We start from the raw sequence: 15,123 nt of genomic DNA on the forward strand, positions 1-15,123 counted from the left end.
GTTTTTAAGCACCATTATGAAGTCAGGTTGTACAGTAGTAACAGTACCTTTTATATATATATATATCTATATCTCATATCTATCATATATATATAAACTGTAAACAAGAGGTAACAGCGGCTTCTAGGATCTGCTTTCTTCAAGGTTTCCTGTGTGGTAGGCACCCAAAATACTGTAGAAAACGTGTGGTGTGTGTGGTGTGTGTGTGTCGTGTTCCCGGCTTCCCTGCTAGGTGGTTTTGCTCCGCAGGCACCAGCGAAGGGTGCTGGTGGGAAGGAGCCCGGCCCGGCGGCGCCGCGGCCGCGCGCGAGCTCCCGGCGCGCTCCCGCCTCCGCTCGCGGCTCCCGCGGCTGCCCTGCGCCCTCCGCCGGGAGCGGCGCGCCGGCCGCGGCGCCTCCGAGAAGCAGAAACCAAACTAACAGAAAAACCCAGCCGGAGAAGAGCGGAAAATTAAAAGGTTTACCCCCCCCTCCCCCAAAATATGGTTTTGGTTTGTTTTTTTTTTCCCCGTTTTGTGTTTTTTTTTTGTTTTTGCTTGGTTTTTTTTTGTTTGTTTTTTTTTAAATAGGCTAAAAGCTGAACATTGGAAATTCAGGAGAGGACACCGAACCCTTTCGCTCGGGGAGACGTGTGCCGGATTCCCGTCGGGCTGCGAAATCCTGCCTCTCTGCCGGGTGCTGATTCTTCTCTCGTTCCGCGTTTTCACTTCTCGGGGATGGTTTTTGTTTCTGACTCGCTCCGCGTCACCAGTCCCTGCGCGCGTCCCTTACACGCAGGCAAAGTATTCCTTCAGCGGGGCGAAGAGGTGGCGGATCACCGGCACGCTCCAGGATCTGCCGAGCAGTCTCTGCCGGGCCAGGCGGCTCATGTTGGACACGTCTGTGTAATGGACGGGGAAGCCGAAGACCCTGCCGGGGAGCGGAGCAAGGGGAGGGTGAGCCGGGGGCCCCGCCGGGCCGCCGCCGGCCTCGCGCCCCCGGCGCCGCGGCCGTACCTCTCCATCTCCGTGCACCACAGGATGTCTTCCTTCTCGTTCATGAAGACGGGGAAATGCTGGTCTTTGCCCTGCTTGATGGAGTTGGAGCGAGTGGTGATGGTTCGCACCTTGCTGAACTGCAGGAGGCACAGGGGCGTCAGGGCGCGGGGGCCGGACGGCGCCCGGCCCCTTCCCCGCGCCCGCCGCCGCGCGCGGCTCACCTTGGCTATCCTGCCGTGTTCCAGGCACTCCTGGAGCTCCAGCTTATCGTTGACCGTGGAGGCGAGCGGCCTGGGGGGGACGGAGACGGGGGTGGGCACGGGGGACCCGCGCCGGCGCGGCCGAGCGTGCCCCCCGGCCGGGCCGGCACCCGGCGCCCGGCCGGGCTTCTCTCGCCACCAACCTGTTCATGCCGGGAAGGTTCCCCCAGAAGTACCGTGCCCTGTGCGCTGCAGACACTTCTTTGGCATCAATCATAACGGGGTTGGACTGCGAGGCAGAGAGCGCGGCGGGGTCGGCGGGGCCTCGCCGCCGGCCGCGCCGGGACCCCCGGGGCTTCGCCCGGCTCCTGCAACGACCCCCCCCCCGCCCGGCGCCTCCGGACGGACGGACGGACCCTCCGGCGCGGAGCAGCGCGGCGGCGGCGGCACTCACCTCCAGGAAGCGCGAGATGTCCCGTTTGTCGCTCACCCCCATGGCCACCACGTTCTCGAAGAGCCAGAAGAAGGGCCGGTCGTCGCCCTCCTTGGGCCGGGCTTCGTGCAGGAGGCGGTAAAACTCGAAGAAGAGCCGCCCGGTGCCCTCTGGGCAGGAGAGAGCGCGGGGCCGGGTCAGCGCCGGCGGGGAGGCGGCGCCGGCCCGCGGCGGCAAGCCCGCCCGGCGGGCACCTACCGTAGAGGCCCTTCCTGGCCGGGTTGACGATGGAGAGGTCGTTGCAGGGGCTTCCTCCGATGACCAGGTCGAAAGGGCCCCATTCCTGTATCTACAACAGCAAGAGCCCCGCGGCGTGAGCGGGACGGACGGACGGATGGACGGGCGGGCGCCGAACGGGCGGGGAGGGGGCGCGGGGAGGGCCGAGCCTGCCCGCGGGGTGGGGAAACGGTCCCGTCTTGCAGGAAGGGAGACGGGCACGGGGTCCCGGGCTGCGCCGGAGGGGCGAGACGTCCCTCCGTGCCCCGGGGGGGGGGGGGGGAGTGGGGGTCCGCCGCCTGCGGGGAGCGGGGAGAGGGGCCGCCGCAGCGCGGGGGGGGGGGGGGGGGCCGGCCGGCAGGACGTACGTGTTTCTGGGTGACATTTCGGACGTCCCCGACGTACATGATCTTGCCCTGGTGCCTCACCATGCCCACGGTGATGGAGTCCTCGCACACCTCGGAGGCGATGTAGCGGTCCACCTGGATGCCCAGGTCCTTCAGCACCAGCAGGCCTGCCGGGGAGCCGGGGTGGGGGGGGTCAGTGGCACGAGGGCGGCCGCCCCGTCCCCGTGGGGCACGGCCGCCGCTCCGTGGGGCTCCCACCTGTGGCGATGCCGTCGAAGAGCGAGAGCACGCGGATGGGCTTCCTCTTCTCGGCCGGCACCGGCGGATAAACCTTTGGTGGGTCCTGCGAGCAAACGCAGCGGGGCGTGAAGGCGGCGGGCAGGGCGGGGGGCGGCGCGGGGGGCCGGCGCGGGCTCCTGGCGCGCACTCACAAATTCTTGGTCGTGGTTGTTGGCGAAGAACATCTGGAGGCGGGAGGGCCAGTCCTCCCGCCGCCGCAGCAGCCCGTAGACGCCCTTATGGCCGCACATGTAGCAGTTCCAGGGGTCCTCCTTGATGGCCGCCTGCGCCGCCCCCGGGCCCACCAGCAGGTCCACGCACTCCACGCAGAAGCACCTGCGGGACGGGACGGGATGGGACGGGACGGGATGGGACGGGACGGGACGGGATGGGACGGGAGGCGGGTCGGCGCCGCTGCCCCGCTCCCCAGCACGGCCCCCCGGACGGGCGCCGAGGAGACCCGCTGCACCCGCCGGGCTGGCGGCGGGACCCGCGCCCGCGGCGGCGCCCACCTGCAGCAGTTGTTGTTGCCGCACATGAGCACCTCGCGGCCACCGCAGCAGATGGTGCAGTAGGACTGGTAGCCGTCGTCGTCGTACTGGTAGGCGCACTCCAAGAAGCAGTTCTGGGGCGAGGCGGAGGGGGCGTGAGCCCGCGGCGTGCCCGCGGCACCGCGGCGAGCCCGGCTGGGCGCTGCGCGGCTCTGCCGCCCGCCGCGGGCGCCGGCGTTCCCCCCGGGACCCCTGCGGGGCCGTCCCACGCCCCCCATACGGACCGACCTTGCAGTTTTGGCACATTCCTCCGATAAAGAGAGGGTGCTCCAGGGTCACGTTGAGGCTCCCGCAGGAGATGCAGATGTCTGGGCGGTGGGAGGAGAGGAGAGTTACCCCGGAGGCTCTGCAGACAACCCCCTGCCAGACCAGACCGGGGCATCCTGCCCCGCGACGGACCCGGCCCGGCCCAGGCGCAGCCCTTCCGCCGCCCCCAGCCCTGCCCCTCCGCCAGGCCGGCGGCCCCGCGAGGTGGTGGTGGTCCCACCACGAGCCCCCCGCCCCGGCACTGCTCCGCGCTCACCTTCGATGCTCCTGCACTTCTGCCGGACCTCGTAGACGAGTCGCTCTGCGGAGGGAGAAGAGCGCGGCGCTCAGGGCCGGCCGTGCCGCGGCACGGCGCGGCGTGCCGCGGCACGCGGGACCGGCTCCCGCGCGGGGCCCCGAGCGCGCCGGCCAAGCAGCGAGGCAGGACCGCGGGGCGGGCCGGCACGGCGGCGTCCCCGGCGCCCCGCCGGGACGGGTACCTCGGGTGCGCTCGTCGATGATCTCTTTGACCTTGGGCTTCTCCGTTGTGCTTTTCCTGGGTTTTTTGGCTGGCGGGGGTGGGGCGTAGGCGGCCGCCTCCGGCTCTACCCACATCTCCGTGTAAACTTCTTTGTAGGGGTTGCGCTCCTCTGCAAAACGCCGGCGGGGAGGCGTGAGACCACCCCCCGCCCTGGCCCGGCCGAGCCACCTCGCGTGGGGCCACGATGGCCCCGGGGACGGTTTGCAACGGTTGGTGCCGAGGGAAAGGTCAGGGATTCAGGGATTATGGATGCGGCCCCCCGCCAGCGGCGGCTGAGGTGGGTGCCCAGGCACCTCTGCCCGGGCAGATGTTGGTCGAGCTCCAAGGTCACCACCGAGCATGTCCCCCTCCGGCTGGGGACAGAACCCTGCGCAGGGGGCTCGGGGGGCCGACACAGAGTCCAGGGCCCGGCGCTGGCCACTCACCTTCGGGGGGCTCCAGGCCTTTGGGGCCGGAAGGCTGGAAGCCCCCCAGAGCCCACTCGATCATCTGCTTGTTCTGGATCTCCACCACCTTGGAGGTGTCCGTCTCATCGTTCTCGGGGCAGGCGGGGAAGATCTTGCCCGCTCTGCTGCTCGCCACCTGTAAAGGCAGAGCAGTGGGGGCCGTCACCGCCATGGCACGGACCCCCCCCCAGCCCCCAGCCCACGCCATGGCCCGGCGGCCCCTCTCACCTGCAGCACCTCGTAGATGGCTTTGCGGTACATGGGTTGCTTGTTGTAGGTGGCCTGGTGGAAGGCGCTGGAGAAGGAGCTGAGTGGCAGGAGCTTCTCCACGCAGACCTGTGGCGACAGGGCGGCTGTGAGATGCCGGCCCAGGCAGGGGGCCGTGTCCCCATTCCCCTTTCCAAGGGGGACAGAAGGACGGAGATGGGGACAGATGGAGACAGGAGAGGGGCAAGCAAGGGAGACCGTGTCTTTGGAGGCTGTTGTGGGTGACCACGGGGCAATGGTGCTGGCCAAAGCCCTGGGGACCTGCCTGGACCTGGAGGTGCCACTTACCACCGAGAACTTGCCGTCCCCAAACCACATGACCCAGCGCGTGCCCTCGGCCGCCCGGCTCCGGCCGGTCATCCACCAGGAGACGATGCGTCCGGGCCACCAGGAGAAGCCGCGCAGCTTGCCCCACACCAGCTCGCCTATGCCAAAGCCTCGGCCGTCCTGCGCCGGAGCGGGGAGAGGAGATGGGGAGGCAGGGTCAGAGGCTGGGCGGCAGCGGGGCGCGCAGTGGGAGCACGGCGAAGGCCAAGGGGCGAGCGGAGCGACGCGGGAGCAGTGACTGTCGCGACGCATCCACGGGTGGGCTGCAGGGGTGGCTGCATCCCAAGCTAGGGACGCGCCGCGGGCTGCCCGGCATGCGCACCCAACTGATGTTCTCCAAGAGATGACACACGGGGCTGCAAGGTCTCCTCTCCCACGGGCACCCGTGCTCTCTGCACCGTGCCACGCCAGCCCTGCGGTCCCCGATTCGCTCACCTCATACTCGGGCTCGTCGTCGGCCGACTTGGACGTGTTCTTGTCCACGGCGTCGGCCACCACTGGCTCAGGCGTGGTGGCCACGTTGGGCGAGGCGGGGTCCGTGGGCTGCTGCGAGGCTGGCGGGCTGGCCTCCTCCTCCTTCTGGGGCTCGGCCCGCGGCGTCTCCTCCACCACGTTCATCACGGCGATGACCTTGGCCTTCTTCTCAGCCTGCCGGGAAGGAGATGGGGAGATGCCAGGAACCTCCACGGCTGACCCACAGCGGCTCCCGGCCTCGGAGATGGCAGCTCCGGGAAGCCCGGCCGGGCCAGGCGCCCGCTGCACGGAGGCAGCGATGCCCACGCAGGACCTGCAAGGCCACCTGGATTTGGCCAGAGTTCGGGTGCCTCGACCGCCCGCCCGAGGGAGGCCGTTCCCACCACCTCCCCTTCCCGCTGGCAGCGCTGTGGCCCCGGCTCCGTGTCCCCCCTGGCTCCGTGTCCCCCCGCCCCACGCCGTGCCCCAGCCCGAGGGTGCTCTGCGCAGGAGGGGCGCTCCGGCCCCGCTCCCTCCGCCCCGATGGGGCACGGCTCGCGCGGCCCAGCGCTGCGGTCCCCGTCGGTGCCAGCGCCGCCGCTCCGGCCTCCCCGGGGGTCTCGCTGCCCGCCCGCCCCTCCTTGCAAACGCCCGGCGGCTGCCGCGCCGGGGACCCCCCCGTCGGGGCGCCCACGGCTCTGCGCCCGCCCGCGCCGGGGACCCTGCTGTCCCCACGGCCAGGACCCGCGCGGGGCGCGGAGTTCACTCGGGCCGGGCCGGGCCGCGCGCGAGCACCCACCCATGCGGGCGCCGCGGCCGGGCCGGGCCGGGCCGGGCCGGGCCGGGCTCCGGGGCCGCCGGCTCTTTGTCTGCCAACTCCGGGTCACATGCTCGCTCCCGGCCCGGCTGGTTGGCTGCGGCGGGAGGGGGCTGCGCGCCCGGCGAGGGGCACCCGGCTGCGGCCGCCCCGCCCCCGCCGCCCGGCCCGGCCCGGCCCGGTCCGGTCCCCTCCCCCGTGCGGCCCGGGCCCGCTCCGGCACTAGCTCCCCGGCCGCGGCACGGTGCGGTCCAGCACTCCTCTCCGGCACGCGCGGTCCGGTCCAGTCCCCCTCCCCGCATCCACGGCGCGGTCCAGTATCGCTCCCCGCCACGCCTGGTCCGGTCCAATACCGCTCTCCGGCACGGCGGTCCGGTGCAGTATCCCCCCGGTATGTACGGTCCGGTCCAGTACCCCTCTGCACCATGCACGGTCCGATTCACTCCCCCTCCCCGGTATTCACGGCCCGGTCCACCACCCCGCTCTTCAGCGTGTACGGTCGGCTTCGGCCTCACCCGGCACGGCCCGGTCCGGTACCTGCTCACTGCCGCGGCCCGCCACAGTCCTGCCCAGCACCCGGCCCGGCCCGGCCCGGCCCGGCCCGGCCCACTGGGAGAAGGAGTCGGCGAGCGGCCCAGAGGGCAGCGGGCCGGGCCGGGCCGCAGCGGAGTCGCTCTCCATGCGGGTTTGGTGCTGGCCCGCTCTGCCGGGCCGGGTCGGGCCGGGCCGGGCTGCAGCGGAGCCGTTTCCCCGTGCGAGTTCGGTGCTGGCCCGCTCTCCCGGGCCGGGCCGGCCCGGTGCAGCGGAACTGTTTCCCGTGCGGGTTCGGTGTTGTCCCGCTCTCCCGGGCCGGGCCGGACCGGGCTGCAGCGGAGCCGTGCCCCGTGCGAGTTCAGTGCTGCACCGGGCCGGGCCGGGCCGGGCCGCAGCAGAGCTTCTCCCCGTGCGGGCTCGGTGCCGCCCCGCTCCCCCGGGCCGGGCCGGGCGGCGGCGGGACCCGCGATACTCACCGGCCGTGCGCGGCGGCCTGCGGGACGGCGCGGCGGCAGCGCGGCGCGGCTCGGCGGGCCCGCGGCGGCGCGGCCCGGCTCGGCTCGGCCCGCGGCGGCGCGGCCGGGCCCGGCTCCCGCCCGGCGCCGGCCAGCGCGGCCTTTTGTGCCGCCGCGCCGCGCCCAGCGCCCCTTTGTGTTGCAGAGCAGCAGGACAAAAGCGGGGGGCGGCCCGCGCCCCCGGGCATGGGGCTGCCGGCGCCGCGGCGCGCTCCGCGGGGGGCCGCGAGCGCCGCCCGGCCCGGCCCGGCCCGGCCCGGCCCGGCCCGGCGCTCCCGCTGCCCGCCCGGGCACGCTCGGCTCCCCTGGGACTGGCTGCGTTCGGCCTCTCCGCGCACGCCGGCACCGCTTCGGGTCCGGCCGGCCCGTTCGGCCCCTCCACGCACGCCGGCACGCTTCGGGTCCAGCCTTCCCCTCCGCGCACACCGGCACCGCTTCGGGTCCGGCCGGCCCGTTCGGCCCCTCCGCACACACCGGCACTGCTTCGGGTCCAGCCTTCCCCTCCATGCACGCCGGCACCGCTTCGGGTCCAGCCGGCCCGTTCGGCCCCTCCACGCACGCTGGCACCGCTTCGGGTCCGGCCGGCCCGTTCGGCCCCTCCGCGCACGCTGGCACCGCTTCGGGTCCGGCCGGCCCGTTCGGCCCCTCCGCGCACGCTGGCACCGCTTCGGGTCCGGCCGGCCCGTTCGGCCCCTCCACGCACGCCGGCACTGCTTTGGGTCCAGCCGGCCCATTCGGCCCCTCCGCACACACCGGCACTGCTTCGGGTCCAGCCTTCCCCTCCATGCACGCCGGCACCGCTTCGGGTATGGCTGGCCCATTTGTCCTCTCTTGGACACCAGCACTGGTTTGGGACCAGATGTTCCAGTTCAGCGCATCTGCACAAACTGGCACTGGACCAGTCTGGGTCCAGCTGATCCAGTTCAGCCTGTCTGTGCACATGGGCACTAGACTAATCTGCATCCTGTTTGACCCAGTTTGGCCCATCTGCATACTCTGGCACTGGACCAGTCTGGTTCCAGCTGACCTGGTTCAGCCCATCTGCAGACTGGGCACCGTGGCTGCGGCCCCACGCACCCCAGAGAGCCCCGTGCACCCTGACCAAGATGCAGTAGCATGCAGTCCTGCTAACAGCTCCTCCAGCAGCTCCAAGAGGCCACTTCCGCCAGCTGAAGGCAGAGCCTGGCAGCTGGAGATGGTGGCCTTTCGGCTCAGCAGCATCTGGGAGGCAACATCTGCCCACAGGCTGCACGTCCTGCCGAGCAGCACTGATCCTATTCATCTCCTCCTAGGAAAGCCACCATGTACTCACCACCACGACCCCATGTCCCATTCCCTCAGGGAACTGCAGACTCCTGACAGCCCTGGGCACACCAAAAGGCCCCCTTGGCCAGCCAGAGCCAAATGAGCACGGAGACACTGGACAAGGATGGTTGCAGGGGGGCCCACCAAGACAAGACATAACCCTCCCCACCCACAACGCTGCTCACCATGGGCCACGAGCACCAAGCCCTGAGCAAAGCCACAGTGGATTTTTTTGGATGGGGGTGGGGTGGGGTGGAGGACACCAGACACCTGAGCCTGGGGATGTGAGGGGGTCACTGTTCCACAGATCAGTGGGAGGGAGGCACAGCTACTGGTCACCTGCCAGCCCTGAGGGGGAGCTACAGCAAGATGAGAAGAATGACTCAAAACACGTCCCTCTCACAGCCAGCTGTGCCAAAGCATGTCCCTCCAAGAGCCAGATATCCAGGACAGGTCCCCCTAGGCAGGCACCCCAATGCACGTCCCCCCAGCAGTCATATACCCCACATATGTCCCCACAACAGGCAGCTGCCCCAGTATGTCCCCCCCCCTCAGCACAGAGGCAGAGCCTGGGGGCTCTACGGTGCTCCTGGCCCCTGGAATCGGGATGGGGCAGCAGCAGCTGGGGAGTGTGATGGACGAGGGCTGGGTGCCTGGGGCTACCTCGGCATTGAGGGGGAGTCGGGGCAGGGGAACCTCTTCTAGGTGACTCTGCTCGAGCAGGGGACCTGGACTAGAAGGTCTCCAGGCTCTCTCCCATCCTCAACCATTCGGCAATTCTGCGATACGGAGATGGAGAAGATGCACCTGTGACGCCGTGATCTCCTAGGACCAGAGTCCTGGCGCCCATCGCCAGCTCCCCTGGGCTCTCGCTTAGGCTCTGCCAGCGCAGTGGGTCGCCTTGGGGACTGAGCCCTTGGCAGCCCAGAGCCCACGCAGTAGCTGCATGGCACCAGCGCAGGAAGGAAGAAATCACCTTCCCCAGGGAGCGGGGATAGACACGGGCCCTGCCACCCTTCAGATAGACTGGAAACCCTCCCTGGAGGGCAGCAGGAGAGGGACCGGTGCATTCCTGCGCGATCGGCAGCAGCCACGGGGACAGCCGGGAGCAAAGCCAGACCCCCCCCCCCTTGCAGCCGGCCTGAGGTCTTCTGCTGAGCCCCCAAGGCAGCATTTGGCCATCGAGGCCAGGTCCCACCATGGCGGCCGTCTCAGCGCTGGCCTCTCAGCTCAAACCGTCACGTTTTAAGCCTTGCTGGCGTGCAGCAAGCAAGGGGTTTGCCGCGCACTCGCCACCAGCAGCCGGGCCGCCCGGCCGCCCTCCAGCCCCGCGGCTTCCCGCCGAGCCGCCCCAGGAGCCTTCTCCAACCGGCGCTTCCTCCGCGGCACCAGCAGCCTGGGAGCGCTGTACCACGCGGCCAGCAGCACGTGCTCCAGCACATCTCCCACGTCCGCTCAGCGCCTTCGAGCCCGCGGTGCGGTCCCCAGCCTACAGCCCGACCCTCCACTAATTAGCACGCGGTGCACTGCGCGCACCACCAGCGAGGCTGCGGGATTTCCTTCCGCATCGCTGGCGAAAGGCAAATGCACGGAGGCAGGATCCTGGCACAACACCAGGCACGGCCTCGCCGCTCTGTGAAGGCAGAGGAGGAATTTGGGAACAGAGCTGCCCTTGGGTTCAACTGCTGCAGGAAGGCGAAAGGCAGCACCTTGCTCCTTCTGCGTCTCCCTACGGCCACGGCTCCCGTTCTCCATGGAAAGTCTAGTCCTGTCTTCATTGCTCAACATCGGAGGGGATAATCCTGGCTCCCCTAAAACAAACAACTCAACCCCGAGGGCTAAGCCCTGTGCCAGTGCCCGGCAGCCTGCCTGCACGTCCTGACTCCCCGCCAGGCAGAGGCTGAAGGGTTGGACCCACAGGGTGCCAGAACTGGTGTGTGGGTGCACGCAGAGGTGCATGAGTGCACGCAGAGGTGTCCTGGTGCACACAGAGGTGTCACGGTGCACGCAGAGGTGTCATGGTGCACACAGAGGTGCCCTGGTGCACACAGAGGTGTCACGGTGCACGCAGAGGTGTCACGGTGCACACAGATGTGCCCCGGCGCATGCAGAGGTGCCCTGGTGCACACAGAGGTGCCCTGGTGCACACAGAGGTGTCACGGTGCACGCAGAGGTGTCATGGTGCACACAGAGGTGCCCTGGTGCACACAGAGGTGTCACGGTGCACGCAGAGGTGTCATGGTGCACACAGAGGTGCCTGGGTGCACGCAGAGGTGCCCTGGCGCATGCAGAGGTGCCTGGGTGCACATAGATGTGCCCTGGCGCATGCAGAGGTGTCACGGTGCATGCAGAGGTGCCCTGGTGCATGCACAGGTGCCTGGGTGCACACAGAGGTGCCATGGGGCACGCAGAGGTGTCACGGTGCACGCAGAAGTGTCATGGTGCACACAGAGGTGTCATGGTGCATGCAGAGGTGCCCTGGTGCATGCAGAGGTGCCTGGGTGCACGCAGAGTTGCCCTGGCGCATGCAGAGGTGCCTGGGTGCACGTAGATGTGCCCTGGCGCATGCAGAGGTGTCACGGTGCATGCAGAGGTGCCCTGGTGCATGCACAGGTGCCTGGGTGCACACAGAGGTGCCATGGGGCACGCAGAGGTGTCACGGTGCACGCAGAGGTGTCATGGTGCACACAGAGGTGTCACGGTGCATGCAGAGGTGCCCTGGTGCATGCAGAGGTGCCCTGGTGCACACAGAGGTGTCATGGTGCACACAGAGGTGTCATGGTGCATGCAGAGGTGCCCCGGCGCATGCAGAGGTGCTCTGGTGCACACAGAGGTGTCATGGTGCACGCAGAGGTGCCCTGGTGCACGCAGAGGTGCCTGGGTGCACACAGAGGTGCCATGGGGCACGCAGAGGTGCCCCGGCGCATGCAGAGGTGCCCTGGTGCACACAGAGGTGTCATGGTGCACGCAGAGGTGCCTGGGTACAAGCAGAGGTGTCTGCACGGATCTGATCGCTGTCGGAGCAGGGCACAGTGACCTGAGCTCCTGCGCGCCCTTGCACAGGCAAGGGGTGACGGGTCCCACACACAAAAGCCAAGGTGCTGCCAAGCAGCCTGAATGGGCTGACCACGGGTGCAGCTCTGGTCAGGCCATCAGGGCGCTGATCTGAGTGCGCCTTTAAGGGCTCTGGGGCCAGACTGCAGCATGGACGCGGACACGGACACGGACGCAACATGCTGCATGAGGTTTCCTCTCCGGCACACCAGCATCATCTGTTTTTTGGAAGGGAGCTACTCTGCAGAGTGAAGAGAGGAGGCATCTCCCAAGGCCCGCCTGCCCTGGGATGTGAGGGGAGGTGCTCAGGGTGCCCTGCACCCCAGGAGTGCCGGGAGCACCCGGGAAGCACTGCCCCTTGTCCCGCTGTGTCATGCAGAGCGGCGCCCGGGGCCGCTTTGTGTTGCAGAGCAGCGGGACAAAAGGGGCCGATGGCCGCTGCCCCCGGGGCTGGGGCTGCCCGGCGGGGCTGGAAGGGGAGCGGGGAATGGGGGTGGGCAGTGGGGCTGGGGAATGGGTTGGGGGTGGAGGTGGGGAAGGGGGAAGGCGGAGTGGGCATGGGGAATGGGGATGGGGAGTGGGGGTGGGGAATAAGGATGGAGAATGAGGAATGGAGACTGGGGATGGGGAATAAGGATGGGGAGGGGGGAATGGGGATGGAGATGAGGAGTGGGGAACGGGGAGTGGGTAATGGAGATGGGGATGGGAAATGGGGATGGAGAATGTGGATGGGGGAAAGAAAAGGCAAACGCAGATGGGGAATGCAGATGGGGAGCAGCGAGTGGGGTGGGGGCTGGGGAATGGGGAATGAGGATGGGGAGTGGGAATGTGGAGTAGAGGGGGGCTGGGGAATGGGGCTGGGGAAGGGGGAAGGAGGATGGGGTTGGGGACTGGGGCTGCCATCAGAGCCCCCCGTGCGGCCCCCCCCTGGAGCCGGCCCCACAGCAGCGGCGTGGGCACCTGGTGCCAGGGACCCCGCGGGACTCGCAGCCCCGGACCGCGGCCCCGCTGGGGGGGGGAGAGGGGGTTGGGGGTCCCAGCCGGCCCCCGGGCGGCCCCCCAGCCCGCTCTGGAGCCCGGCACAGAGCCGGCGGCGGGGGCCCCGACGGGACGAGGCCCCGGGGCACAGGGGGGCCCCGGGAAAGCGGGGGCGGCCCCCAGCGGGCCGGGAGCTGCCGGCTCCGGGGACGGACGAGCCGGAGCGGGGAGAGGCGCCGGCGGGCCGGGGGCTGCTGCCGGCCGGCGCCGGGCCAGGAAATCTCCCATCCCGCAGCGATGAGCCATTAGCGAGGCGTTAACGGGCATCCCGGCGCCGATGGCCGCATCCGGCTAACAGCCCCCCCGCCGCCCCCCGAGCCGGCCCGGCCCTGCCCGCGGGCACGGCCACCGGCTGCGGAGAGCCCGCTGCGGACAGGACAACCGGGGCCACGGAGAACTGGGGCGGGGGGGACCCCGCTGGGGAGAACACTGCCACGGATAACCCTGCTAGAGATAACTGGGGCTGGGGGGACCCGTGCCATGGAGAACTGGGGCAGGGGGGACCCCGCTGGGGAGAACACTGCTACGGATAACCCTGCTAGGGAGAACTGGGGCTGGGGGGACCCGTGCCATGGAGAACTGGGGCGGGGGGGGACCCCGCTGGGGAGAACACTGCCACGGATAACCCTGCTAGGGAGAACTGGGGCTGGGGGGACCCGTGCCATGGAGAACTGGGGCGGGGGGGACCTGCTGGGGAGAACACTGCTACGGATAACCCTGTTATGGAGAACTGGGGCTGGGGGGACCCCCGCCATGGAGAACTGGGGCGGGGGGGACCCCGCTGGGGAGAACACTGCTACGGATAACCCTGCTAGGGAGAACTGGGGCTGGGGGGACCCCCGCCATGGAGAACTGGGGCGGGGGGGACCCGCTGGGGAGAACACTGCCACGGATAACCCTGCTAGGGAGAACCGGGGCTGGGGGGACCCCTGCCATGGAGAACTGGGGCGGGGGGGACCCCGCTGGGGAGAACACTGCCACGGATAACCCTGTTATGGAGAACTGGGGCTGGGGTGACCCTGCTGGGGAGAACACCGCCACGGATAACACCACTACGGATAACGGGCTGGGGGAACCCCAGGTGTGGGTAACACCACTAGGGTAACACCACTACAGACAACCAGGGCTGGTGTAACCCCCGCCATGGATAACCTGGGCTAGGGATAACCCCCACTAGGGATAATCTGGGCTAGGGATAATCCAGACTGGGGGTAACCCCTGCTAGGAATAACCTGGGCTAGAGATAACCTGGACTGGGGGTAACTCTGGCTAGGTATAATCCCTGCTAGGAATAACCTGGGCTAGGGATAACCCCCGCTAGGGATAACCCAGACTGGGGGTAACCCCCGCTAGGGATAACCTGGGCTAGGGATAAGCCCACTAGGGATAACCTAGGTTAGAGATAACCCAGACTGGGGGTAACCCCCGCTAGGGATAATCTAGGCTACGGATAATCCCCACTAGGGATAACCTGGGCTAGGGATAACCCGGACTGGGGGTAACCTGGGCAATGCCCCTCCAGGCTCCTCAGAGGACCAGCTGTGGTGGAGACGTGTCTCCAGGGTGGCTGTGCCATGGGCCGGCTGTGCCATGGGCTGGCTGTGCTGCGCACTGGCTGTGCTGTGCATCGGCTGCACCGCGCACCGGCTGTGCCATGCACCGGACGTGCTGTGTGCAGGCTGTGCCGTGTGATGGCTGTGCCGTGCACCAGCTGGGCCATGCACCGGCTGTGCCGTGCACCGGCTGCACCGCACACTGGCTGTGCTGTGCACCGGACGTGCTGTGTGCGGGCTGTGCCGTGTGATGGCTGTGCCGTGTGACGGCTGTGCCACGCACCGGCTGTGCCGTGCACCAGCTGTGCCATGCACCGGCTGTGCCGTGCACCGGCTGCACCGCACACTGGCTGTGCCGTGCACCGGACGTGCTGTGTGCGGGCTGTGCTGAGTGATGGCTGTTCCGTGTGACGGCTGTGCCACGCACCGGCTGTGCCGTGCACCGGCTGTGCCGTGCACCGGACGTGCTGTGTGCGGGCTGTGCCGAGTGACGGCTGTGCCACGCACCGGCTGTGCCGTGCACCGGCTGTGCCGTGCACTGGCTGTGCACACCGCTGTGTGCGGCACCGGGCACAAACCTTTGCTACTGCCAACACTGTCAAGAAATCGCAGAAGGAGAAAACCTAAAAATGATGCCGGGGAGGGAGGGAGGCCACCGGAAGCGACTTGATTACAGCGCGCGGGGACCGCGGGGGGAGAAAACAGACGGCCCCAGCGGACTCGCCAACCCGGGGAAACGAGGCCGGGCTCGTTTCCCGCTCGCCGGGCGCACGGAGCGGGAGCGGGCACCGGCCCCCTGCACAGCTGGGACACTGGCTGCACGCCCTGCTCCACGCGCTGCACCCCACGGCGACCCCCAGATGGGCCCCCTGCACAGCTGCGGCACCGGCTGCACCCCCTGCTCCGCGCGCTGCACCCCATGGCGACCCACGGACGGGCTCCCTGCACGGCTGCAGCACCGGCTG

The 15,123-nt window shown here is 69.0% G+C and overlaps 1 protein-coding gene across 3 annotated transcripts in view; it reads right to left on the minus strand.

Moving 5' to 3' along the window:
• Positions 1-359: 359 nt before the first annotated feature.
• The window catches only part of DNMT3A (DNA methyltransferase 3 alpha), a 57,734-nt gene continuing 42,970 nt past the window's right edge, over positions 360-15,123 (minus strand). For 2 of the 3 annotated variants that reach the window (XM_062571262.1, XM_062571261.1), the window contains 17 exons: positions 5,325-5,537; positions 4,851-5,009; positions 4,524-4,631; positions 4,275-4,431; positions 3,809-3,958; positions 3,586-3,630; positions 3,291-3,370; positions 3,024-3,136; positions 2,664-2,847; positions 2,491-2,575; positions 2,254-2,399; positions 1,868-1,958; positions 1,631-1,779; positions 1,380-1,465; positions 1,198-1,267; positions 995-1,113; positions 360-908 (listed from right to left, as the gene is read on the minus strand). In XM_062571262.1, coding sequence (XP_062427246.1) covers positions 767-908; positions 995-1,113; positions 1,198-1,267; positions 1,380-1,465; positions 1,631-1,779; positions 1,868-1,958; positions 2,254-2,399; positions 2,491-2,575; positions 2,664-2,847; positions 3,024-3,136; positions 3,291-3,370; positions 3,586-3,630; positions 3,809-3,958; positions 4,275-4,431; positions 4,524-4,631; positions 4,851-5,009; positions 5,325-5,537 — 2,097 coding nt within the window. In that variant the 3' untranslated portion in view covers positions 360-766. Of the gene's footprint in view, positions 909-994; positions 1,114-1,197; positions 1,268-1,379; positions 1,466-1,630; positions 1,780-1,867; positions 1,959-2,253; positions 2,400-2,490; positions 2,576-2,663; positions 2,848-3,023; positions 3,137-3,290; positions 3,371-3,585; positions 3,631-3,808; positions 3,959-4,274; positions 4,432-4,523; positions 4,632-4,850; positions 5,010-5,324; positions 5,538-15,123 lie in introns of those variants that run through there. The other variant, XM_062571263.1, reaches the window with a different exon arrangement.

This window comes from Rhea pennata, chromosome 3, assembly GCF_028389875.1.
Source record: "Rhea pennata isolate bPtePen1 chromosome 3, bPtePen1.pri, whole genome shotgun sequence".
Classification (NCBI taxonomy): domain Eukaryota; kingdom Metazoa; phylum Chordata; class Aves; order Rheiformes; family Rheidae; genus Rhea; species Rhea pennata.